General features: G+C 42.7%; 1 protein-coding gene and 1 long non-coding RNA gene across 2 annotated transcripts in view; one reads left to right on the top strand and one right to left on the bottom strand.

Moving 5' to 3' along the window:
• Positions 1-25,933, top strand: part of LOC132648939 (uncharacterized) — a 37,292-nt gene extending 11,359 nt beyond the window's left edge. The window contains exon 3 of the long non-coding RNA XR_009587336.1: positions 25,815-25,933. This is a non-coding gene — a long non-coding RNA (uncharacterized LOC132648939). The remainder of the gene's footprint in view (positions 1-25,814) is intronic.
• Ckap2l (cytoskeleton associated protein 2 like) lies at positions 115-26,985 on the bottom strand. Its single transcript, XM_021641951.2, has 9 exons — positions 26,896-26,985; positions 25,922-25,988; positions 23,810-23,861; positions 17,447-18,693; positions 14,256-14,466; positions 9,779-9,934; positions 5,736-5,796; positions 3,097-3,280; positions 115-1,247 (listed from the first exon to the last, which is right to left on the bottom strand). Exons 1-9 carry the CDS (start codon positions 26,930-26,932, stop codon positions 1,022-1,024), a joined length of 2,241 nt encoding a protein of 746 aa, XP_021497626.1. The 5' UTR covers positions 26,933-26,985; the 3' UTR covers positions 115-1,021.
• Positions 26,986-27,881: the final 896 nt, after the last annotated feature.

The following is a 27,881-nucleotide window of genomic DNA, read 5'->3' as shown; positions in this document are numbered from 1 at the left end:
GAGGCTCATGGTCAGACTCTTCATCCAGGCTACAAATGTACCCAGAGAAAACCCTACATCTCTTGCTAAAGCCATCACCACAATACTAAAGTGAACAAACAAGCAGGAACGAACAACTATTCAATAGTTTTATTTTAGATATTAGTAATAATTGTAACATAACTGAAATTTTAAAATGTGCTGACTAGGTTTTCTATACATTATATTTACAAAACAAGTCTGGTTTTTCTTTCTAAGAGCAACCGAGGAGAAGAAAAAAGCCCCCGCCATGGGGTCTGGGGCTCACATGGCCTCTTCAGGCCACAAATCCCCTGGCAGAGAAAAGATTGGATGCAGCGAGTGCTGTCTGTTTTCACTTGGAGCATTTATGAATAGCAAGTGCAGAATGAGGGCTGTGCATAAGAAAACCGGGTGGCCACCTCAATCGTGGACTGTGCTTCGCTGGAGGAAGCCTCCCCAGAGAGGACAAGTCAGTCTCCTCTACAGGATCACTGGGATGGAAGACAAAGGTCTGAGTGAAGGCTAGCCTAAACCTTACTCTCTGAAATGTGTAATTGACAGTCCAGCCTGGTGATCGAGTTTCAAAACTCAATTCTTCCCACTCTAGGAACCTGCCCTTGGGGTGAGGTGACACGGGAGGGAAAAGTCAGTCATACCACAGCTTCAGCCTTTGAGTATGAAAATAGTTACAACAGGATCATTGCAGAACAGCACAGTGGCTTTTCCCCTCTACATTTGAGAAAAACTAATATTTGATATTCTGAAACTTATGTATGCTGTAAAGCTGTTGAAAATTATATAACAAAACACACGAACCGAAAGTTTTCTCATGGGGATCTACAATCTGAGCGTACTCAGTGCACTAGTTCCTCAGACCCAAGAGCCTATCATCTGCACCATGGTGTCTCAGTATACATTTAATTCAGGGCATTTTGACAAGGGCACTCATCTCTTGCAAGCCCTAAAAAACAAAAACAAAAAACTATTAAAATATTAAAAGACAAAAACAAACTTCAAAAGATCATGATTCAAGGATTTCAAAACCTAGCGTCACAGGCAAAGCCTCATTCTCACGGAAGACAAAGCAATCTCCCTTTTCTGCCTCCAATAGCGCGTCAAGAGAGGCCACAACGACGTCGTGGTCCTGCAGCATTTCCGGGTAGCGGGCCGCAGCTCGCTCGATCCTGGCAGAGCGCCGCACGGGAGTGATCAGCTTCAGGTCTTGTGCTTCTGGCAAGCCGCATATTCTGAAAGAGACCAAAGGGTGTATCCACGCCTTCACAGAAACATGCTGTTTTATTCCCTATTTCTTATTCCATGAGAAAGCATAACCGGCACTTCAGAGTAAGCTGGACAAGAGGCAAGTCTAGAGTAGTTCTCAACCTGCAACGGCTTTTCCACGATGCACAGGAAGTCCTGGATGGTGCTAGCATTAGGATGCTATGAACAAAGGGTGAAATGGTTCTTATGTGGGGTCAACTGCTTTACAGTTGCTATGTGTTCAGCTCATAAATGTTTACAGGTTGTGAGGAAATCGGGCTCAACACCAAGCTTGACTGCACTAATGACTTCTAAGACTCATTTTCATGCTGACTGTAAATTATTCAACATCTCTTATGATGCTGGACCAAACCATGTCTTGAAACTGGAACAACTGTGCATCTTCCTTGCAAACCTGCCAATGTGTTCAGGAATCTTTCTATGAACGACTAACCTAAAATTCACAAAACCAGTGGCTGCATTCCCTTATGTGAAACCAGCAGGTGGGTCAGTTGCTCTTGAAGCTCTTAAAATAGTAATTCTGGAGCCAATGGCAGGTGAGCTTTGGACAGAATGGCTGCTTCCATGCACCCATGAGCCAGTAGCAGTGGGGCAATGACGGGTAAGGGGTCAGTCTAGCTGTGCCTTCCAGGGAGAGGAGGGCACAGAATGGCCTTGGTGCTCCTGTGTGGAGCCCTTTCAGAAGAACCAACAGAGAAGAGTTTGCTAAACTTACTTTTTGGAAACAACATCGGTACTGTCCTACTGCCTCAACATACAACCGACAGAAGCAAAGAGCAAGCAGAAGGCCCCAAGCGGTCTGACTGTGGCCTGCTCTGCTGCCCTTGCTGTTCTCAGGGCTGCCACTGCCCGTCTCCTCCACACTAACTTGGGAGTTGGCACTCTCCAGCTCTTGCTGTAAAATGTTTATTAAACTCTAGGTTGCTATTCTATGACCTGGCTAGGCCCTGCAAATTGAGACAGAGACCCATCGGCTTATTAAAACAGCTTCAGCACTGGGTAGGTATGATTAAACTAATTTTCTAAGCTAGTCTGGCTACTACCCAGTTGCATTTCCCAAGTAACTGGTCAGTAAGTCATCCTGTCTGGGCTGAATCTGTTTCATCAGTCTACGTCCTTTTTCTCCATCTTTTTTCTTCTCCCCCTCTCCAGCTTCTACTGGCCTCATGGTCCATATCTCAGACCCTAGCCTGGGAAGTGAAGCTCCGCCTACCTATACTCTGCCCAGCAACTGGCTGTTAGCAACTTTATTTAACACATCAAAGACTATTGGGGAATAAAGTTTACACATCATTTGGTGAAAATGTACTCATCTGGACTGCAACCAGATCTTGGAGGCCAGTATTTAGCACTTCAATACACAGCAGCACCAGACCAAGCCCTGACAAGCTCCCTTCTGTGCCAGGCTGGCAGGACAAATGAGAGTGGAGAGGTGGGGCTGGATGCAGGAGGGGTGTGGATTCATGCTAATACCTGCCTGACTGCAGCACTGACTTCACTGCAGTCATGACTTAGGGTGGGAGGAGGGGCTTGCAAGCTCTAACCTATACTTACCTCAGCTCCTTCCTAATGACAGACAGGATATCTTTCCTGATTGAAGCTGGATCCCAGATCTCCTTTCAGCACTTGATCTTGTGTCTTTTTCAGTCTCACTAAAGCTCTGAGGCTACTTACTAACCTACACTTTTCACCACACCCTGGGCCCTTGGATCTGAAGCAGAGGTATCTATAAATCACTGCTTCTCTGAAAGTGTGAAAACAAAAACAAACCAAAAAACAAAAAATGAGAACTCAGCTAGAATTCGGTCTGCTTACCTAGGGACTGGGGCGATCTGTAATTTGATACCAGTGTTATCCCACTCTGTTGTGGGCTTCTGAGGTGCTGCAACCTGCTCCCTTTCGGTTAGACCAGGACTCGGCTGCCCAGACTCCTCCTCCTTGGCCAGCTCTTCCACAGCTGTGGCATTAGGTTCAGCAGCTAAGGAGTCAGAGGTGACTGCTGTTCACACAGGGACAGGAAGGGAAGTAATAATAAGTAACTTAACAGTGAAACAACAAATCAATAAAACAAGAAGCAATATATACAGTGACTTTCCAGTGATCCTCATGGACTCTGGATAGTCAATAAAGAAGTATGACTCCAATGGCATTTATGGTTTTTTTTCCCCTTGCTATATTTAAAAAAAAAATAGTATTTTTTTATTCTTTGAAATGTTCATACATTTATAAAATGTATATTGATCAATCCATCCACAGTTACTCCCCTCTCATTCCTCCTGGTGCCTCCCTTTCCTGCCAAGATCCCTTTAACATCAGGCCACCCCACTAGGCATCCCTGCAGACACCCTCTGAGCATTTTTGCCAATTGAAGATGGATCTGAGATCCCCTTATAGCACTGATCACATTCTCATCCTATTCGCTCTCAGGAGAGTTCTGAGAGGCTAGCCACTCTCCTTCCACCCTCTTCCCATACCGTAGAGCAATTTTCTTGTCATTATTAGAATTAATTTACTCAGTCTCTTAATCCCTTCATATCCTAGGGGTGACTACCTTGGTATTAGGTTGTGAATAAAAAATGTCATAGTAACATTTTTTATGACAGCTCAAAAACAAACATTAAAGAAAGTAAACAAGACAGAGATGGGCAGACACTGACTGAGTCTAGAGGCTGAGACCCTACGGGAGGTCAGTAAGGCCAACAATTCAAAGGCATGAGTTCCCATTTCTTCCTTTACACTATAAATACATGTGGCAGGTATCTGAGCCCACCATCAAATATTATTCTCTGTTCCTCTAAGTACTAGCTACTTTGTCTGTAGCAGTTAGTCTATATGATGTTATGGTCCCTAGTTAAATCTCCTCCTCTTCCTCCTCTTTTCCTCTCTCCCCATTTTTTAAAAAAGTCTTATTTTGTAGACTAGGCTGGCCTTGAATTCAATGTAAACCTCAGCCAGGATTATAAGAATAAACTACCATGGCCACCTTAAATCTATTCTTAAAGGAAAAATATTTGATGTCCAGGATAATAAGAGCCTATTTTTTTTAACTTTTTTTTTATTAATTACACTTTATTCACTTTGTATCCCCCCTGTAGTTCCCTCCCTCCTCCCCTCCCAATCCCTCCCTTCTTCTTCCTTCTCCATGTATGCCCCTCCCCAAGTCCACTGGTAGGAGAGGTCTTCTTTTCCTTCCTTCTGATCCTAGTCTGTTAGGTCTCATCAGGAGTGGCTGCATGTCTTCCTTTGTGGCCTGGTAAAGCTGCTGCCCCCTCAGGGGGAGGTGATCAAAGAGCAGGTCAATCAGATTATGTCAGAGACAGTCTCTGTTCCCATTACTATGGAGCCCACTTGGATACTGAATTGTCATGGGCTACATCTGTGCAGGGGTTCTGGGTTATCTCCATGCATGCTTCTGGGTTGGAGTATCAGTCTCAGGGAAGACCCCTGTGCTCAGATTTTTTGGTTCTGTTGCTCCCCTTGTGGAGTTCCTGTCCTCTCTAGGTCTTACTATTTCCCACTTCTTTCATAAGACTCCCTGCACTCTGCCCAAAGGTTGCCCATAAGTCTCAGCATAAGAGCCTATTTTTATCTTCTAAAGATACAGCACATCTTCCCTTTCCACTCACATAGACAGTATGTTGACCATTTACTAAATGTCACTGAGTTTGTACAGTTACTCCCATGGACACACTCTGAGTAGAAACAGTGACAGCTAAGGGGGGAGACTCTCGGGGGAACATGGATTTAGATAGGTGATAGTGGCTCACTGTGGTGGTTTGGATAGGTCCGGCTCCCATAGGCTCATTTGCTTGAATGCTTGGCCATAGGGAATGGCGCCACTAGGAGGTGTGGCCTTGCTGGAGGAAGCATGTCACTGCGGAGGTGGGCTTTGAGGTCATATATGCTCAAGTCACACCCAGTGGGGCAGGTTCCTTCTGCTGCCTGCAGATCAAGATGTAGTACTTCTCCAGCACCATGTCTGCCTGCATGCTGCCATGCTAATAATGGACTAACCCTCTGAAACTGTAAGCCAGCCCCAATTAAGTGTTTTCCTTTATAAAGAGTTGTGGTGGTCACGGTGTCTCTTTCCAGGAACAAAACCCTAATTAATGACATTTACGATGATTAAACACAGAACTTGAACCATGGCATCTCTTTCTTTTGTCTTTCTTTTTGAAAAACTGCCATTTTGTTTTCCCATGGAGGATTCCAGGCAAGCAGTACACACTGCCCAGGCTGCTGAACACACATAACCTTTGCTCAGTGTTGGGAATATACTTACTTATAATTATAGAAGCAAATCAGTGGATGATTACAGCTAAAAACGATAGGCCATAAAGACCAAGAGACAGGAGGTGATTCAGGGCACTCATTTCTCACATCAACTATATCTTCCTCAAGGGTTTTTACTTGTATATCTCAAGAGAGGGAATTAAACGCAATGTCAACCATACCTTCTGTGTTTCTGTTTGGATCTTGCAAAATGTTCAGCACTTCCCACAGTTCTTGTATTGGCTGGAGGCAACAAAATAAACAACTGGTATTAAAAGCATTCACGGAAACACTGAGCTAAGGACTTTTGTTTAGCATCAAATAAACTTTCTAAAAAAGAAAATGTTTTCTTTTTAAGTCCCATATGCAGTGATAAACACATTTAAAATGATTCAGCTTTAAATATTCATGAGAGAAAAAAAGAATAGAAAATGTTGACTAAACACAGGCATACCCAATTTTGTTGAAGAGATGTGTTCAGAGTTGTTATAATAAATTTCTGTAAGTCAAATTCTCTTTCCCTATTAATTTATATCATATCATTAAAGATGTATTCCTAATAAAGATTCTGCCTCAAAGACATAAATAGATAGAAAATGTATCATGTACTGGTGTTGCCAATTTAATTCTTGTTTTCATGATAAAAGTTGTGTACTGTATTTCAGAAAGATTGAACCATAGGTTAAACTCAAGGAAATTTTCACCCACAGTCCCATCATGCAGTCTTTTTTAGCCTTTTCTGTGTCTTTCCCTGGCCACTTCTTTCTTTCCTTTATTTAGTTAACGTATCTTAAGACCAAGGAAAAAAAAATCACCCAAGCAAAGAAAAACAAAGAGCTCCATTGCGTAGAAAAGCACATAAACCACATCACAGAGCCAGATGCTGCCTTACTGTGGGAACATTAGATTTGGAATTTTTTTAATCCTGGTACTCTGGAGGTAAAGGCAGGCAGATTTTCCAGGTTAGCCTGATCTAGATAGTGAGACCATACGTTTGTCTCAACAAAGCAAAACAAAACACCCCACTCCAAAAAAAAAAAAAAAAAAAAAAAAAAAGACAAACAAAATTCAAACCAAAGATCCAAGCCAACCAAACAAGTTACGCTGTAAGCGTCTGTAGTGGGGAATACACAACACACATACTGTAATGACTATGAATTATAAAATACTTGCATCAAGACAAGGTATTACTCAGTAGTCTAAACTAAGCTAAGTCAGGCTATGTAGACCAATCTAGTCTCAAATTCATTGCAATTCTACTGCTTTAGCCTTCCAAGTGTTGGGATAATTGGATAAGGGCAGGATATGAAGCATATTTTGTATTTGTATAGGTTTCTGTTCAAGATGGTAGACAGAATACACATTTATTTCTAATCTCTCTTGAAATTCTACTGAAATGAAAAAATGAAGGATTAAAAAGAGTCACAGGAGAAAATGAACAGCAACAAGGTTTTAGAAGCTGGAATGCTGGAAGGAAAGCCAACTGGTCCCTGGGAGAGCTGAATCTTGGGCTGGGAGTGTGGCTAGGAAAACCCTGATGCATACCACGGAGTTTCCAAACTCCAGAACAGGAGGTGAGGACTCTGGAGCATCTACCGAAGGGTCAGACCTCCAATTCTAACCTAGATTTCCAACCCCATGCAGCCTGGCGACTGCCCTCCCCCCTTCACCTAACAGAAAACGGGACATATTCTCCACTTTCCCCAGGGTTATCATGCAAGACTTGGGTGGGTGTCTACCTGAAAGCAGGGTACACCCAAGTCTTCAGGCTGAGGAGGCTCCCAGCTTTCTTCTCCCCAATGCTGAGGCACAGTTTCTAGCTCACAGGAAGGAGCCTAGCAGACTTCCCCTAATACTCTGACTAGTTACAGAGGAAAGAGCTGACGATCCTAATACTGAGGGTTCTCTAGCCCAGCAGGGCAGCCATATCACTCTATGAGGAAGCCCATTGCGTATGGCCGGAGCCTTCTTTTGCTTGTTTTTGATGTGTGGATACATGTATACACATTCAGTGTGTATGTGACTGTGTGCACATGTGTGCATATATATATATGGAGGCTAGAGGTCATCCTTTGTTATTCCTTAAGAGCCACCCACCTTCTTTTCTGTGACAGCATCTTTCTCTAGGACCTGAGAGTCACAACTAGGCTTGGCTAGCTGGTCAGAAAGCTCCAGGGATCCACCTGTCTGCCTTACCAGTGCTGGGAGTGTAAGTGTGTCACCATGACTGGCTACTTTATATATGTGCTGGGGCTCAAACTCAAGATTTTTTTTTTTTTTTTGGTTTTTGTTTGTTTGTTTTGAGACAGGGTTTCTCTGTGTAGTCCTGGCTGTCCTGGACTTGCTTTGGAGACCAGGCTGGCCTAGAATTTACAGAGATCTGCCTGCCTCTGCCTCCTAAGTGCTGGGATTACAGGTGTGCACCACTGCGCCCAGTTCAAACTCAGATTTTTATGTTTTTCAGCAAGCACTTTACTGACTGAGCACCTCCCCCAGCCTCCAGAGCCTTTTATACATTTTTCAAATCAATGTGTGTATGTGTGTGTGTGTCCCAGTTTCACCAGCATCTGGGTAAATCCTTCAATGAATAATGGAGACTGAAATAACAGGCAGAGAGGAGAAAAGCACTGGAGAAGGAACAGGCAAGGCAGGAGACAAGTGTGGAAAGAGTGACTGGATGGTGGAGAACAGCCGGAAGGGCAGCTGCTGAAGAGAGATGCTAAGAGCCTGGAGTAAACTAGACTAGTCGCTAAGAAAAATAAACCAATAGATTATCCGAAGTCTTGACATGATTTAGAAAATTAAAGAACATGAAAATTAGTATGTAATAAATACTCAGAAAACTAAACATAGGCGAAATAAAGTGCTAATTCTAGGAAAAGTAGAAGATGTGTTTGAAATCATAGTACACACTCCATTGCTCAGTACAGCCATGTATTTCTTACACATGAGTAACTGAGGACGCCAGAGTGACCAGAATTTTCATACGGTGCTAACGGAAACATGGAGGATGGCAAAGGCCCACAAGAATAGGCAGGGCTGTGTGCATGTGTGTGGGAGTGCTGGGGACATGGACACATCTGTGGAAAAGAAGGTTAAGGCCATGTCTTCATCTGCTAGTCCACAAGTTATGTCTGAAAGTGAAAAATCTAAAATAGCAACAGAAGAGTGTTTTTTGAAACCACAGAGGCAGAAACGGAATCAGTTTGCTCTGGGAAGTGGAAAACATGAGGAGGGTAGGTGAGGAAAAGACATCACTGAGTGAAAACAAACAAACTGTGTACAACATGTGCGCAGTCACAGACGTGAGTAGCTGAGGGCAGGAGTCAGGGAGGCAATGACATTTAACTACTGCATTGTGATGCTGTACTGTAACTTTCCACTGTGCCTTCCCAAACTGCTTATTTCTACAATTAGTGTTAAGTGAGACACAAGTACTTGACAAAAAAAAAAAAATTCTACTGGTATAAATTTAACTCTATTTTCTAAGAAGTAATTTAATTGATGCATTGATAAAGAGTACCTTCTAGGGGGCTGGAGAGATGGCTCAGAGGTTAAGAGCACTGGCTGTTCTTCCAAAAGTCCTGAGTTCAATTCCCAGCAACCACATGGTGGCTCACAACCAATCTATAATGAGATCTGGTGCCCTCTTTCTGGCTTATAGGCATACATGCAGGCAGAATACTATATACTGTATAAATAATAAATAAATAAATCTAAAAAAAAAAAAAGAGTACCTTCTATAGCTGGGTAGTAGTGGTGCACGCCTTTAATCCTAGCACTTGGGATGCAGAGGCAGGTGGATCTCTGCGAGCTTGAGGGCAGTCTGCTCTACAGAGCAAGTTTCAGGATAGCCAGGGCTACACAGTGAGACCCTGTCTCAAAAGCCAAAAAGAAAAACCAAACCAACCAACCAACCAAAAACCCCAAAACCAACAAAACAAAACAACCATCAAACAAACAAACAAACAGAAACCAAGGCTACACTCTACTTCACATTCGGTGATTGCCTCGTGAATTGAGCAAGTTTTTGCTACCAGGTACTGACTGTACAAAACAATGGGCTTCTCTGTGACACGGCCCCATGTGCATATAATGCACATTGATCTGATTTACCCTCGTATTCTTTCTTCTCCCTATGAATGGAAGCCGTGCATATAGGACCACATGATAGCCAGCACCGAAGAGAGCACACGCAAGGCGCCCATCCGAGACATATACTCACTGCTGCCCCACTTTTCACGGCCTCTTCACACAGTCCGATGGCATCAAATGGGCCTTCACCTGCCAGCAGCTTCGCTTTACACACCCAGAACTTGGCAAACTTTTCAGCCTCAGGAATGCTCGACAGTATGGTAAATATTTCATTAGGAAGTACACCCTGGGAAAAGAAATACCAGATATAATTTTTGCCATTTCACTGTTAACGGTCATGTCTTTGAAGGTATAAGCATTAATCTTTCTGAAGTTAAAATTTCAGTTTTGCTGAGTTATAAGTACATCTATAGCAAACATATAACACCACCATTTTAATTGTACATTTCAATAAAAATTTTTAACATTAATCTTTAGATTTTAAGAGTTATACAGACAAAATAGACAGAAAAACATTTACCACAGAATAAGGTAAAGAATATGTTCTATATTTCTGTGGGATGAAAGACTCAAACAGAATTAAGAGCTAGTGTAATAAATACTGCTTACATATTAAAAATACTCAAAATACCACATATTCATAGTAATATGGACATTAAGTCACGGTTATTTCCCACGTGACTAAGTGCAGCATGCATGAAGAGCAGCAGAAGTATGAAAATGTCAAGGTATGTATGTGGAGGTATGCTGGGCATTTAGGCAAGTAGATATATAACAGGGTGAATTCCACACAAAGGGACTTAGAAATGGCTTCTGATGTAGGCCAAGGTCAGAGCTGTGACATGGACTCAGAAGTCCAGGCTCTGCTATACTCAGAAACTCCTCTGGAGACATGGAGGCATAACTGTACACTCCCAACTGAGAAGCACCAATGGTGAAGAAGAGCAACATGACATAAAAGGTCTCTACAACTCAACAAAGAATGAAGACCAGCATAAAAGGGAGCAAAGGAGACAGTATCAGCAGAGTGGCAAGGGAACATGGCTACCATAGAGCCCAGGCAGTTATAAGGAATTCTCCCAGAGCCCAGTGAAACACAACAGAACGAGCAATGCAAAATGAAAATTCAGAGTTCCCACGGGCATACCTCCTGCCCACTAATTTCAATATCCATAAAAAAGAATTTCCTGATGTTTGACAGCAAAGTTGAACACACACCCAAATGAGCTATACCAAAAAAAGTTTAAGGACTGGACAGATTAATAATTGTTCACACTGAAGGTTCTTGGAGAGTTAACTGGTATATATGCATGTAGAGTTAGTTAACTAGTATATATGTATATATGTATGCATGTATGTATATTTAGAAAACAAAGGATAAAAATATAACTTAAGGCCAGGCAGTGGTGGCACACACCTTTAAACCCAGTATTTGGGAGGCAGAAGCAAGTGGATCTTTGTGAGTTCAAGGCCAGCCTGGTCTACAGAGCAAGTTCCAGGACAGCCAGCGATACAAAGAGAAACCCTGCCTTGAAAAAAACAACAAACAAACAAACAAACAAACAAAAACCTAAAACTAATTATTAAATAACTTAAAAGGATCTAGACAAGAGAAAATAAGGGATTACTTACAAGGAATGATAGTCAAATAGACATGACTCAATAAATCAAAAATTCTAGACACAAGGAAAAAACTAAAGCAGAAGCTTCAAAATTTTTAGAGAAAATAACTTGTAGTTAGAAATTTCCTAAAACTATGAATAGAATATGAAGACAAGATAATGGTGCTTGTCCAAGCATAAGCACATGTCATTAGCAAACCTGCTTGAATTTATATCTAGCATGTTATTTTGTTTCATCAATTTATAAGTTCCTTTATGAAACATGGACAAGACAGTAGATACAGAAATGAAAGAACATGAATACAGCAGAATCCTGTAGTGAAATTACAAAGTCAAGTGTCAGGGCTAAGTTCAGATGTGTGAGCAACCACTGACTGTGGAGGGTGAGATCTGTTCACATGCTGCTTAAAGCAGTGTTTCCATCTGTATACACCCACAATACATCTCTAATATAAACCAACCCAGAGATTTAAAACTAAAGAGATGGAAAGAGATCTCACAGATGAACAAACAAACAAACAAAAAAGAAAAAGAAAAAAGAAAGAAAGAGAAGGAAGAGGTTTGGCAATATCAGAGAAATCAAAGCAAGTCATGAATCTATGTAACACTTAAAATCTAGACAGTAAAAGTGGACAAACATAAGGAAAAACTCTCATTAAGGAGTCCTTCTAGAGCAACTCTGACATCATTCTTTCAGAAAGGAGCACACTGGGTATTCTGTTTTTATGATCTGACCCTGGCTGAAGAGTATTAGTTATATATGTATACATATATACCTAACATATATTATTAATACTGATATATTATTATAATATGTTATTATAATATATTACATATTGTAATAATATTATCTATTATATTATGTATGTAATATATGTATTAGTAATACTAATAATAGTTATATATGACAAGTAGTAGAAAGAAAAACCAGGAGGCAAGTTTATAGCATTAATCATATTTATAAGAAACTAAGACTGATTAAATCATCTAAGCTTTTAACTAAATGCTCGGAAAACAATTGGCAGATGTAGATAATGACAAAACAAAACAAAACAAAACAAAACAAAACAAAAAACAAAAAACCAAAAACCCTGCCTCTTTAGTTTTTTGAGATAGGGCTCACTGTGCATTTGAGGCTGGCTATGAACTCTCTCTGTACCCTGGGCTGGCCTTGAATCTGATCTGCCTGCTTCAGCCTATACACTATACATTCAGTCCAAGAGACAAGAACAACCAGTGACCACAGAAGGATGTGAAAAGATATACAAACTATTTTCAGAGTGTAAACAAAAAGGGAAAATACCCAACTCATTTGATCAAAACTAGGAAAACATAAATAAAAATGTGAAGTAAAAGAACTGTGACTAGAAAAACAAAACAATCTGTCTCATTTCTCTACACATCTACACTATCTCACATATGTAAAAACTGGAGGGACAGCCGGCAATGGGTGATCACCACCTTCAAGGAGCAGGTTGGGATGGGAAGGGTGGGCTAGGTGGTGTCTGGTCACTCATCTGTATTATTATTTGAAATTATTTAACATTAAGAACATGCTGATTTGGGGAGTGCTGTGTGGAGAGAGAGCTCGGTAGCTCCGTGTTGTGCTGCAAGTAAAAGGACACTATGCGATAGCCAGAAACCTGCCCAAAGCTGGGGCTGCTAGTGCATGCTTGCAATCCCAGCACCGGGGAGGTGGAGACGAGCAGATCCCGGGGGCTCACTGGCCAGTCAGCCTCCAGCCCAGCCTACGTGGGAGTGTCAGGCCTGTGAGACCCTGCCTCAAAACACCCACAACAACAAAAACCCAACCCGAAGCATAGCAATCCCTAGCCATCCCCCCACCCTGAACAAGGAAGCCAGTGCCTGAGGAATGACACCTGAGGCTGCCCTCTGGCCTGCTCATGAATGTGCACATAAGCGCACCTACCCTTGGCCCCACACAAAAGAATGTGTTCATGTGTTTTTAAAAATGAAAACAAGAGCAAATCAAACAGACCTCTGAAGTTTAATTCCGCAAAGGAGAAATAGTTACTGTTTACTGGGGTGAAAACTATAAAATAATGGTTGCCTTCCCCCCTCCCTCCCGCCAAGGCCAACACTACCAGACCGGCTTACTTTTACTTAACCTCTGCCTAGAGGTTAAGCATATCAGTTTTCACTAATGTATTTTTCTCTAAGGCAAACCTTAGGTTTCTACTCAAACCTTTCGTCTCCCACCCACTTGAACCTCATCTGTAGGCTTCAAGTGCATGCGTACAATTAGGTTACCATTTCCAGCTACCCAAAGTACCCAGGGGTGCTAGGGAGATGGCTCACTGGCTAAAGGCATTGGCTGCTCTTCCAGGGGACCAGTGGTCTGTAACTCCAGTTACAGGGATTTAGTGCCCTCTTCTGGCCTCCATGGGCACTGCACACACATGCTGCAGCTACGCATGCAAAGCACCCACACGCAAAAAGAAAAACAAATCCTAAACTACCCGTCAACCAAGAGTATTTAGGAAATTCTAATTTGAAAGAAACCTTGCACTGACTTAGATTTCAATCCAAATGTTTTTGTTTTTTAAGATTTATTTATTTATTGTATATGAGTGCTCTATCTGCATACACACCTGCATGCCAGAAGAGGGCATCAGATTCCAGTATACATGCTTGTGAGTCAACATGTGGTTGCTGGGAGTTGAACTCAGGACCTCTGAAAGAGCAGACAGTGCTCTTAACCCCTGAGCCATCTCTCCAGCCCCCTCCAAATGTTGTTTATTCTTTGGACCCTTACACCAGAAGAAAGTTTTTTTGTCTCTTTTTGGAGCCAAATGGCTTAGGCTAGCCCCCCAACTTCTGAGCTGCCATTTCATCATTATTACTGCTCTACATTTAAAACAGGGCTGGATTCCTGCTGAGGTGAAGGCCATTTCCGCGGCTCCGTAAGGAAAACGCTTTAAGCAACAGGACCCAGAGCCCTGCACGCCCACCCTTCTCACTCACCTCCTCAATGAGCCGCAGGCATTCTGTCAGAGTGCTGTCAATTTTACTGGACAGCTCCAGCTGGGCTTTCTTTTCTTCTTCTTCTTCTCTTTCAATGCTCTTCCAGAACGAAATGTTCATTTCCTCTATGATTTTTCTCTTTTTTTTCAGTTTCATGGGAGGTCGTTTATAGGTTTTCCCTTTAGATTTCTGCCACTCTAACAGCTGTTTCCTGCAACGTGATGGAGGTTGGGGATTAGTTCTCTCCCTCTACCTTCTTAGTATGTCTGCTTCTAAGACAGATGACTGGCGGAGCCTGGGCACAACTAACCTTCCACCATAGAAAAGGTCAGGAGGGCAGAATGAAGAACAATGTACAAAAGGGCAATGGCCACGCTGGGTTGACCGTGCCCCTTAGGGCTGGTGGGATTATGGAGGCCTGACTGGTGCTTCAGTTTTGCACTCCTTGACCCTTGATGACTTTCCATTATTTTCTCTAAGCTTTCACTTCCTCGTGAGCTTGCTGTCCTGGATCCCACCCCCCTTAAGATACCCCAGCCCTCCATTTCTGCCGCCAGCAGCTTCTGAACTCCCAGACCCACCAAGCACTGTCTTCTGCAGGTCCCGGTGCTCACAACCCACTTCACTTAGTTCCTTAGGGCTCGTTGGACCACGGATGGGTCCCTTTCCTCATTAATCAATAATCTGAAGGTTCTCTTCTCTCCAATGCTGGTTTTCTGCCACTACTCATATTTTCCACCCCTACTTAGAAGCAAACAGACTATTATTTTGGAGGGCAGGGGACGGACGCAGACACTGTGTGTAGAGGTAGGCACGCTAGCTTCTCAGCTCACTCCCTGGAGCCCCAAACCATGTTCAAGCCACTGCCTTATTTGTACCTTCTATTTGTTGTCCAGCAGCCTTTTCGAATCAAGACCACAGCAAACAAAGCCCCTGATACTTCCCTCCCAATCCTTTCCCAGTTCCCTGTATTTTGATAAACAGTAGGCCCTACACTCAGGAGCGGCCTTTGAGTAGTTGCTTTCCCTTGTCTGACACCGTAGAGACTCGGTGTTGGCTCTGTCCACATGAGCACCGTGCCAAGCCACACATGCCACCTTCTGTCTGAAATGTGAAGCATCCACTCTAACCCCTGACCAGTAAAATGTAAAGTAGACTGTGAACTTCCCATGGCTCTTGAAATAAAATTAACAACGTTCTCTATGGCTGTCTGCCATCCTTTCCAACTTCACATCACAGTTGCTACCCTCACGGAGCTCTGGCATCTTTTTAACATCCTGATCCAGGCTCATTCCTGCTTCAGGACCTTGCATCTTTGGTCCTCTGCTCAAAGGATTGAAGAGTAATTATCTGCAATTATTCTGCTCCTCCACTGTCATAAGCTCAATGAAGGCAGAACTGAATGCCTAGTGCCTACCACAATGCCTGGTACACACAGGATTTCAGTGACAATGCAGTAAAACCCACCTTTTCAAAGTGTGTGATTCTGTGAGTGGAAATTCACAGGACCATTTGGCTGTACCTGCAATCAAGATATAATTCAGGCTCCAAATCTCTTCAGAGAGCCAAGCTTACCTCTAATCTCCAGTCCCTGAAAAATCACTGTTCTGCCTTTTGTCTTTATGGTTTTGCCTTCCGCAGAATGTCAATAATTATAACTAAAAGAAAGTTATTACCTGTCATTTCCCTCTGACTCTATCTAGAATGTAAGTGATCTCACAATCTACGCAGTGCTTGTTAGCAGCATGTTCCATGCAACAAAGCTGAGACATGTGATCTTTGTTTCCTCCAGTCCAGTGCCTCTCAAACTTCCTAATGCTTTAATACAGTTCCTCATGCTGTGTGGTCCCAACCATAACATTATTTTTGTTGCTACTTCATAACTGTAATTTTGCTACTGTTATGAATTATAATGTAAATGTCTGCTATGTGGACCCCCAGGGTTGTGATCCACAGGCTGAGGCCTGCTGCTCCAGTCCTTAGCATTTGTCTTATCTCCCCAGTCTCCTTCTAATCACAGTGAAGACAATGTTCCTTTTCTAAAATCAGTGTACTTCTAGGACTTCGATGCCATGATTAACTTTCCATATTTACCCCAAAAGTCTTCCTTGCTCGCTCAAGCCTGGCACAATGTGGGCGACAAGGGAACACTCATCATGAGTGGATGGAACTAACCTTTTCCACAGATTATTCTTTTTGCAACCAGACACTTTCAACATGCCACACGCTGTCACATGGCCAATATGTGACCCGGGCTGGGAGTTCTAGAGCAGACAGCAACTTCTCACTGAGACATCACTGTTGGAAGACCTTCCCCTGAACCTCCTGTTTAAACAGCCACCCTGGTCCCACCCTCACGGCCTTCTTTGTAGGAAGGCCAAGAACTCTGCTCAGAGATCAGCTCCTGCCCTCCCTCCCTCTGCTGCAACTCTCAGCCACCATCAACTTTGCATGCTTCCTTCACTCTTGTCGGGTGTATATTCTCTGCTCCAAGCAGGTATTTACAAATGCACTCTAAGGAGGCTCATCGCATTTGGGAACCATGACTGGTCTTGGGCAGAAATAGGAGAAAAAGCCCTTCAACTCACCTTCAAGAATCATGTGCTGCACTGAGCCGCACAACTGAGGGTCTGGATTTCTAACACCTGCACGCCACATCTGAACCCCTTTGCAACTTACTTTCCCCAGCCTGGCCCACCCATGCTCATAGAAGCTTCCCATTCCTTCCTCTGATAACTCTGCCATACTTAGTCACTGGTTTCTTTCCTAGCTACATGCACTCCCTACTCTGGCTCCTTTCAACCTGTCCTGTTGCTCTTCAGGCTCTACAGGACACTTCTTTCGAGACTGGTCTATATTAGTAACTCCACTTTCATTTTTTAAAAAACAACTTCATAGAAAATTATAAAGAATGATCTATAAAACACTTGTAGGCTGTCTAGTTTTGTTAAGTGTTAATGTTTATTACAGCTCTTCTTTTCAGGCTCAAGCCAGGCACCCCTTAAAAGCTCTCAACCAAGTATATACACACACATAAAAATGTGTGCATATGTTGGTGGTGCCAGGAGTTGAATTTAGGGCCTCACACATGCTAGCTAAGTGCTTTATCACTGAGCTATGGCCCCAATCCCACCATTATCAGTTTGCCCAATAATCTTAAATTGCAATGTCATGAACTTAAGGCAAAGTACCTTCGATCCTCTGCTTTGGTCTGTTTAACATGTGGATGAGTCTGGCTTGCACTCGGGGCTCCCTTCCTACTTGCTTGCTCCCTTTCTACTTGAGGTTTGAGAGCAGTCTTGCTCAGAAAATGGCTCTGGGGAAGAACCTTTTTGAACCTGGAGTCCAAAGTCTGTGCTTTCTGTTGAAAGATGCTATTGCATTTATTGTTATAGGTTTTATTTGTTCTTATGCTAGGCGTGCTTGGAATAACTGAGTTAAAGTTGCCAGCTGTCAAATTAGGCCTCTGGCTTGTAGTTCTTGATTTTTGCAGAACACATGGTGTCCGGGGTCCAAGACAAGGCTTCACTGGCTTCTGATCCTGTGTCATGTTTAAATGCCTGTTGTTAGGTCCTCCCTGAACCATGCTGGGATGGGAACAAGGCTTGGCATGTTTTACTTTCTGTTCACCAGCAGGGCATGACTGTACCTTAGTTTCATTTGGTTTTCCACATCTAACCCTGTCAGCCTTTACATCCTGTGTGTCCTTGACCACTGGCTTCTTTGATGTCTGAGTCCTATTATGGGCTGGAATGAAGTGAGAGGGAGCTGTCCGAGACGGTTTTTCTCTTGGCTGTGCAGAATCTGCAGCTGTACAGAGTTGCTGTGACTTTACTGGCTGAGCTCTGGTCTGTGCATTTCTAACAAACTGCTTGTTAGCTCTGTCTTTCAAAACAGCACGATTAACTGAACTTTTGTTCAAGGTCTGTTTAGGAGCCAGACTTCTCTGAGTCTGATTAAAAGAGCCAGTGTTTGTCTTTTTTATGGTGCGTGAGTCAAGATCTGGCTTCTTCGGTTCTAACAAGGTTTGGGGCAAATTCTCTTTGTTCATCTTGTCTAAAAAGCCATCCAAAGATTGCTTTTCAACATGGGTATTAGCCACGGGATCTGTACATTTAGCATTTCCTTGAAGTGATTCCTGTAGCCTTCTGGTTTTCAGTTCCTCTGTAGAAGGGGACCGCCGAGGCCTTCTTGACAGTTCTGTAGTGGATGACACAGCTTTGTGAGGCTGCCGAATCTGGCTGGGCTGTTTATAGTCTGAGTTAGAAGAAAAACACCTTGACTTGAACCCCTTGCCTGGAGGTCTTGGTGGCTCCAACTCTGGCTTCTGGGACCCTGTGATATTGGCTGGTTTAGTCTGCAGTTTAATGTTGGCGGGCCTTGTAGTTTTGATAGGCAAAGCAGCATGACCGGAAACATCTTTTTTGGGTCCAGGAGTCTGAAAACATATTTAAAAACTCATTACAATAGCTCACTTACTGCCCCTTATGTTCCAAAGAACAACCCTAACTGGCCTGGACAGACACACCCCAGTCTCCTAGCACAACAGCCTATAGTAGGTTTCTCTTAGCAAGCCCCCGCTGTACTTACACAGACACTCTGTGTAAGTCTGTACTTACACAGACACACCAAACACTCCTTTCCCTTTAGATCCTTGCCTAGAAGATGTCTTAATCCTGGAAGTTAGTGCCATCAGTGAGCATCAGTGGGGGTGGGGTAAAGACAGGAGGGAGAGAACATTTCAACATGAGAGAGTCTTATATACCCTTTCTCCTTCCCCTTTCAACAGTCAAAACCCAGAAAAACAAAAGGAAATAAAAAAGTTTCTGAGGTCACAATGTGAAGTCAAGATAGAATTAGTTCTTCTATAGAAAATAGATTTCTTTCATACAGTATATTCTGATCATAGTTCCTCTGCCTCAATTCCTCCCAGATCCTCTCCTGCTGGATTGGGGGGGGGGAGTAGAGGAGGTAAGGAGGGGAGGGAGGGCTTTCCAGGCACTGGGAGAAGAGAGTGGAGGACATACAAAGTCATCAAGAGGAGGGAGTGAGCCAGACATGATGGTCAGAAGAATCTCAAGCTGACTGCCTAGCAATCAGATCTGTTAGGTGCTGACTCTCTAGCTAGAGTTAGGCAACCAGGTGCTTCTTTATTTATGCAAGCTTCACAGAACAAAGATAGACTAATGGTTATCCAAGTGGCACAGAGTGTGTGCTCGATTTTTCATTACATGTTCAGGGCTGCAAGTTCAGTTACAATACAAACAGGAGAGACTTTATTATTATTAGACCTATAACTCCAATTTAAAGAATCTAAAGAATGTCTCCTCCAAAGCAAACACATTTAACATACAACAGTCTGCTTTTAGGCTGGGAATGTTTGCAGAATGACAGCACTCCAGACAAACAGAAAATTTCCGAACCAGTCTTTTCATGAATAGCAAATACTAACACCAAATTTCTTTTACTATATGTATCGTTGTCTATGCTATAAAGTAGGAAAAGTGTATTTTAGTCACTTTATTTTATTTACTGAGTTCTATTTCTTCAGGAGTGTACCCTGTACAACCCCCTATCTTTAAACCACATTTTAGAGACCTCTAAGCCTACAATAAAAAGAGGCCTTGAATTGGTAACCTATTCTCCTGGCCAGTCAGTGTTTACCAATTGTCTCTGTTTACCCTGCACCAATTATACTGATTGAGTTAATTCAAGGACAGATAACCCAAGATTCCTTGAGTAATGGTCTCATCTAGCTATGTGCTTATTTGTGCCTAATGATCTCCAGGGCATAAGAAAGACTTCCAAATATGCTCAGATAAAGTTAATTTTAGGATTTTCTTAAAAAGACTCAGACATAATTTTTCTCAGGAAAAGACATACATTGAGTTGTAATGCAGAAAGTCCCCAATAATGAAACATGCAGAGACCAGGACTCATCAGTTAGAGAAGGAAGGACAGCGATTACATCAATCCACTCAGCTTTGCTAGAACTGTGTTAAGCAGCAATGCTGGCTTCATGACTCTGCTTCCAGTGACTATGGCTATGCCACTCCCCATCTCTCTTCCCATCCAAATCTTGACCTTTTCTTTTGTTAGAAAAGAAACGGCATCTAAAAATATTAATAAAATAAGATAAAAAATGAACTAACTAGAATAGGACAAAACAAACATTAAAAAAGCCAAAGAAAACACCCAAGAAACAGATTTAGATAGAGACACACACACAAGATTTTTTTTAGATTAGTAAGTACCATAGTTAGTTTGTATTGTTAACTTGAACTTGAGAAGAGAAAATATCAGTTGAAAAACTGTCCAAATCAGATTGACCCGAGCCATATCTGTGAGATTGTCTTGATTGATATGGGATGGACCAGCCCACTGTAGGTGGTACTAATCCCTTTGTATGTGGTCCTGGGTGGCAGGAGAAAGCTAGTTAGCACTCTGGAGGTAGAGGCAGGTGGATCTCTGAGTTCAAAGCTAGCCTGCTTAACCAAAATGAGAGAGAGAGACAGACAGACAGAGACAGAGAAAGAGGGGCGGGGGAAGGACAGAAAAGGAAAGAAGCTAACTGAGCATGATCCTGGGAGTGAAACCGAGAAATGAGCCAGAAAACAGCACTCTTCCATGGTTTCCATCTCAGTGCCTGGCCTGGCTTCACTTGGTGATAGACTACGACCAGGAAATACAAGCCAATTCAGCCTCAAGGTGCTTTTGGGATAAATGTTTTATCACAGCAACTGAAAAGAAACCAGAACAAGCAGATGTTTTAGTCAAGTGACTTAATTTTGGACAAAAAGAGAATTGGTTATAGGAAACTAAAAACTAGAGAGGGGAGAACTTCCTGGTAAATTATGGGAAGAGAGTACTGGAGTATCCACAGGGAAAGCAATTACCCGGGAAGGAGAATCTGGCATATTGAAGGACATGTACCTCCAAGAGAAGATACAGAAAGGTTCAAACTACTACTCCCTTGATCATATTGTGAAGAATAGCTAGGTAAATACATAAAGGAAATCTCAAACAAGAAGCACATGGCATCAGGGCAAAGAGACACCAGCCCTGAAATGCTTTCAGTGTGTGGTGTTGCTGGGGTGAGATGGAGGGCTGGAGGTGGAAGGCAGAGTGAGAGGCTGTACTTATATTTGGGTTACCACGTGGACCTTACATTCACTTCAGAGCTCCACATCAGTGTTTAATTAGAAAGTGGTGATGTTGGTATGAAAAATGTCTAAATGTCTGTTTTTCTGGCCTCTATTTCTTATACATTTAATAAATTTGAGATTTGATTAATATGTCATAAAATTTAGTGTTTTAAAGCCTCCAAATTCAATGGGTTTTAGAATGTTTACAAGTTGTCCAACCATCTCCTCAGAATGTCATACATCTTATCACCCAGAAAGAGAATTCAGTAGTTACTCTCCCTCTCCCTTTCTCTACAGGTCTTAGCAACCACTGTGCTATTTCCCCCCACACCTATGCAGCTGGAGCTATTGAATAGGTGGAATCATTGTATGTTTTGTGTGGATGTGTCTGGCTTGTCTTGTTTCTCTTCTAGCATAACATTCTTAAGACTCATTCATGTTGTACCACGTATCAGCACTTTATTTTTGTTCTGACAGATTCTCATGTAGGCCAGGCTACCCTTGAACTTGATAAGCAGTCAAGGATGTCCTTACACTGTTAATCCTCCCACTTCCTTCCCCAGAGTGCTAGGATTACAGGCGTGTGCTATCACACCTAGCTTACGTGATGCCGGGGTCAGACTCAGAGCTTTGTGCATGCCAAGCAACTGAGCTGCACCTTCACCCCAGTACTTCATTATTTAAAAAAAAAAAAAAATGTAAAGAAGCTTCCTTTTAGAGAAGCTTTATGCTCTTAGAAAACAAAAATGAGCATGAAATACAGATGGTTCCCCTAAACCTTATTCCCAAATATGCACTCCATTACTTGCTCAGGGTTGAATAACATTACATATTCATCCATTAGCTATACATATTCATCCACTAGTCAATGAACATTTGGGCTACTTTCGAATTTGGGGGTTTATAAATACATTACTATGAATATTTGTGTACAGTTTTTATGTGAGCATATGTTTTCAATTTTAGGGTATATACCTACAGAATTTCAGTATCATTTGGTAAATCTATGCTTACCTTTTGGGAAACTATAAAAGTTATGTATGAGGGTTCCAGGTTTTCTACATCCTTCCCAACACTATCTGTCTTTGTGAATGTAGCTATTATAGTAAGTATGATGTTTTTTTCACGATTTTTTTTTTAGTTTGTTTTGTTCTTGTTTTTGGTGTGTGTGTTTTCCTGGGGATTGAACCTAGAGCCTGGTGCATGCCAGGTAAGCATGTTTCCACTGATCTATATTCCCCAGACTTATTTTCATTTTATATTTTGAGACAGGGTCTTTCTAGATTGCCCAGCCTGACCTTCAATCACCCTGCTCTTAGCCTCCCCGTATCAGGGATTATAAGCCTGTTCTAGCAGGCCTGCCTCTTACTGTCATTCTGATTTGTGTTTTCCCAATGGTTAATAGTATTGAACATCTCTTCTTGTCTTTAACATCTTTTGAGAAATGTCTACTCAGACTCTGCCCATTTCAAAACTGAAATCATTTGTCTTTTAATTGTTTGAGCTGAAAGAGTCATACATATATGCTGGATACTAGATCCTCATAAGATATGTGATTTGCAAATGTTTCTTTTGGACATTTTCATATCTTGATTTTAGATCAGTCTGACCTGACTAAAGTACTACAAGTCGTAGAACTGGTCATGCAGTTTCAAGCCCTCCAGTGAGAGACAAAAGCTATACTTAAAATAGAACATTAGAGCTGGGAGCAGGGCGGGAGGGGGTTAGAAGCTGAGTTAAGGTTAGAACTTCAGTTTCTGACTCTCAGAACAGACACATGAAGCTGAAAAACAAAATAAAACAATAAACATACAAGAAGGAATAATTGCTTTAATCTAAATTGACTTTCACTCACTCTGAGCATCTGAGGTAGAAGGGAGAAAATTCACAAAGGAGTTAAGGAGGGCTTGAACCAAGAGAGATTTATTCAAGGTTGACTAGAAAAGGCACTTTGCTAGACTCTAGGGGATGACGCTGAGGCCCCTTACTAGGAATGATATAAGACAAGAAAATAATGACACAATGAAACAGAGGCCATCTTAAGGTTAGGAAAAATAATGTATGTCAGTGGCTTTATATACTCCCGGAATAATTTCTAAAAACTCTTTAAGTAGCCCATGTAGTCAATATAATTTATTACTAGAATGAGACAGGACTTGACTGTTACTGGTTGTATAATTAGGCCAAGGACTTAATCTCTTTGCATCTCATTTCTCCTATATATAAATGGGCACAAGAGCACTAATAGCAGTAATATATTTTTTTTTCTAGAATCTATTTTTTTCTATCTTATGTCCTTGGGTTTCACAAGATAGTCTTGATTTAGACTTCTTGGTCAAGTACTTTATTTTATTCCAAAAGCATTCTGGTTTGAATGTTAAGTCATACAACATAGGGCTATTTACTTACATATTTAGAAGGTGGTGGTTTGGGGCAGATATTCTTGGCTTTTAGATAAGGCCTATGAAAGATAAAAATAAAATTAATCCTTGTTACAGAAGACTCAGAAGAGCTTAGAAAGAATAGTGATTAAAACATTATCATTAGGATTTTAAACCAATAGACTTTCTGTATAAGGTAAGAAAAATTCAAAATTATTATTTAATAAGAAGTATCCTCACTGTTCCTTCCTTGGCCCTGTATCCCTCACCCCAAAGATAACAGCTGCTTTTACCAATTCCTTTTGTGATTTTTCTTTTCAGGCTATTTTATACACAAATGTAGCATTCTAATACCACTAATGAAATGTATGTGGCCTCTTCATAGTTACAGTCTTATTTAGGAGTCAAATAAGGAGGGCCAGACGTGAGCAAGAAGACAACCAACGGCTTTGTTAAGAAACTTCCTTGCTGAATGTATTTTTTGTGTTTTTCAGTGGTAGAGGGGAGTTGCAATATAACCAACTCTCCAGATCATGGGTTCCACATTTATGATTTTAACCAACCTCTGATTAAAGAAAGATGAAAAACAAAACTGTATTCCTACTAAACTATTTTCCATGGCATTATATTGTACTGGGAATCATAAGCAGCTTAAAGATGATTTCAAGTCTATAAAAGGATACGAATAGGTTACATATAAACACTAGTATTTCATGGAAGGGACTGGACCTTCTGCTGATTCTGGTACCTGTGAGGACATAACCTGAAGCTGAAATCTAGCTAGTGAAACAAAAGGAAAGATAGAAGAGAGCACAAGTTAGAAGGACTCAGTCTCTATGGACCCAAACCCAAGATAAACAGAGTCTTTGATGAACATAAATCATGGGAGGGCAGGGATGCTTCTAACTTAGGAAGTTCTGTGTCTTTATGCGTTAAGAGTGATTGACAGGCCTGGGGAACATATATCAGTGCTGGAGTGCTTGTTGTGTAGCACGTGACAGGCCTGGGTTCCAGTCACAGGAGAGGAGAGGGAAGAAGACAGACATCATAGGTACTAAATGAATCTTTGTTGAGTAAATGATTTTGGTTCATTTCATCAAGGAAGTAGAGGTGAGGAAAAGCCCAAGGTAAAATTATGTGGGCTAGGAAGACGGCTCAGAGGAAGAGCACTTGCTTAGTTCAGATCCACCAGCCACATAAAGATCCGGCATGGTGAGTGTGCCTACAGCCCTGGGGTCTAGGGGGCAGAGATGAGTGTATCAAGGGAGAGTGCTAGCCAGCTCTTAACCTAAACAGTGAGCTTCAGGTTCAGTGAGAGATCCTGTCTTTTGTTTGTTTGTTTTTGTTTATACAGGGTTTCTCTGTGTAGTCCTGGCTGTCCTGGTCTCACTTTGTATACCAGGCTGGCCTTGAACTCACAGCAACACCCCACCCCCACCCCCACACACATACCTCTGCCTCCCTGAATGCTGGGATTAAAGGTGTGAGCCACCATGCCCATGGAGAGATCCCATCTTAAGAGAATAAGGTGGAGAGTGATGGCTATCCAGCATCCCCTCTGGCATACACACATAGAACTGAGCCATCCAAATGGGAAGAAACTACGCCTAGGCTAAGCAAGAGGGAGAAATACCAGGACAACGATGGTGAGGTGCTGACAGAAGGAAAGGGTAAAGTGGTTAGGTTCTGTCCACCTCAAATATACAAGAGAAGATTGAAGGATACCTCCAAGCGGGAGGAGGTTGGTGTGCCACTACTGTGGACAGCTCCCCATCTTGGTAAGCAAACACCAGTAACAGTGTCCTCCAATTCCTTGATCAAAGACTGCTTTGCTGGGAACCAGCTTTCCCAGGAAAAAGAAGGAAGCAGAAAGGCTTCCAAAGATGTAGGTCATACTGTAGACCCTTTCTTCCTCTGAGGACTGTTAGAGACAAAAAATGCTTAAATCTCTGCCAATGGGCAAGACACTGCATAGGTCTTTTGTTCTGTTTTGAAATCATGCCTGGACTGAAATGTTCCTTTTGTTATTACAGGATCACCATGCAAGTCAAACAGACCGGAAACCAAAAGGGCTGGTACCTTCACTGCTGTTAGCAACCAGGGCAACAAAACCAGTGTAACTATGGGAAGGCGAACTCACTTGGTGTTCGGGTCCTTCAGCTTTCCCTTGGCTGCCAAGTACGCCTGGAGCTTTTGCCACCGCTCTTCTGTAAAAGACGGACATGAATGAATAACAGAAACTTACCAGAAAACCCTTTATGTTCTTAAATATGATGCTTTCCTTTAGCTAATTTGGCCTTGATAAAGTGACCAGTCCTGTTATGCTTGCTTTCAAATTAACATCAACACCAACCTGGTATCCGGTTAGTGTCAAACTCTTTACGAAGCTGTTTACACTAACACAACAATCCTATGAGGTGTTTTGCTGTTTGGGTAAGTGACATGCTTAAATTAACTCACTAATAGGCAACAAAGCCAGGATTTGAAATCAAGATTTTAAAAAAACCTTTCATTAAAAAAAAGTGTGCGGGGCTGGAGAGATGGCTCAGAGATTACGAACACTCACTGTTCTTCCTAAGGTCCTGAGTTCAATTCCCAGCAACCACATGGTGGCTCAGAACCATCTATAGTAAGATCTGGTGTGCAGGCAGAATGCTGTATAAATAATAACTAAATCTTAAAAAAAAAAAAAAAAAAGTACGCCTAGGGTGGTGCACAGAACAACCAATACAGCCCATGAGCGAGGATAACGCATGCATCTTGAAGATGACACAGGGGTGGGGAATAGACTCCAGGTCCCTCACAGAGATCAGGATCCATGTTCTTAAACCTCAGCCCACACTTAATCAAACAACCTCCAGAGAGCGCTCATTTTTTTATCAGTCAACCTGCAGAGGAGCAGAGACTTGGACTGGGGCAGGAACCGGCCTCCTGACTCCTGTCAAAGCTCGGGCCATAACCAGCAACGCCCGGGTGTCCACCGGCGGCAACGAAGCGTGTCACTCTCCGCCGTGACCCGGCTCCAGTGTCCTTAACCCAGCTGAGCCCAGGGGAGACTGAGGCAGGCAGGGGGCGGCCTGGCAGCTTTGGCGGGCGGCCGGCGACCACACTTACCCGCGGCAGCGCTGGCAGCGGGGCCGGGCCCCACCATGACTCTACCGCGACAGTTTCTTTCTTCAAAGGGCGCGCCTTGGTCTGGTTCGAGAACCCCGCCCCCGCCTGGACGCTCCCATTGGCTTCCGCGACTTTGAAATTCGCCAATAGGAAGGCTGAGGGGGCGGGCTAACAGGAAATAGGCTCTTTGCGGTTGGCCACGGGGCCTCCCCGAGGCGCTGCGATTGGAGAGTCTCCAAGAAGCTCCGCCCAGCGAATAGGTCACTTCCGCAGCGGCATTTTCCGGCCGGGAGTCGTAGGAGCTGACAGGCTGGGCGGGCAAAATAGACTTTATTGTAGCCAAATTTGGGTTGAGGACACTAGTGGCAGTTAGACAACCACGGGGAAGCAAGTCAGAGGCAAAGTCTTTGTGCAGCGCTGTGTCGGTTAGGCTGGCTTTGGCTGCAAATAATAGCTTGCCAAAGGAAAATGGTCCATATTGGTTCTTGTTTTCCTTCTTGTGGCCAAATACCTTGCAGAAACAACGGTAAGAACCGGGCTTGTGGTTTCAGATTCACGACGGGTTTGCGTCCCAGCATAGGGAATGTGTGGCCGAGGCTGTTCTTTGCCTCGTTGCGGACAGGAGGCAGAGAGGCGGTGGGTACAGGAAGCGGACAGGGCAAGAGAAAGCCCCCATTGATAGCTCTAACGATCTAGCCTTTTTTTCAGGTCCCATTTGGAGCCCCTGAGCAGCGCGCAGCAGGATCTGTCCTATCAAAGTTGGACAAGCCAAGCCAACAGAAAGATAAAAGAGCCCCTAGAAAAGAAGGCACAAGAATCAGAAACCTACTCATTCACACATTCAAGAGCCCCACAAGAAGCACTGAAAACTCTAGTATGTAGGCAGAGAACCTGTGTAGGCCCTGTGACTGCCTCTTCAGTCTCTGTGAATTCATATGGGCTTTGCTCAGATGTTATAGAGGGCCTGTTCTCTCGGTGTCCTCTGT

The sequence above is a fragment of the Meriones unguiculatus genome, chromosome 18, assembly GCF_030254825.1.
Source record: "Meriones unguiculatus strain TT.TT164.6M chromosome 18, Bangor_MerUng_6.1, whole genome shotgun sequence".
Taxonomy (NCBI): domain Eukaryota; kingdom Metazoa; phylum Chordata; class Mammalia; order Rodentia; family Muridae; genus Meriones; species Meriones unguiculatus.
Note: the sequence above shows the minus strand (reverse complement) of the source record. Positions and strands in the feature narration are given on the sequence as shown.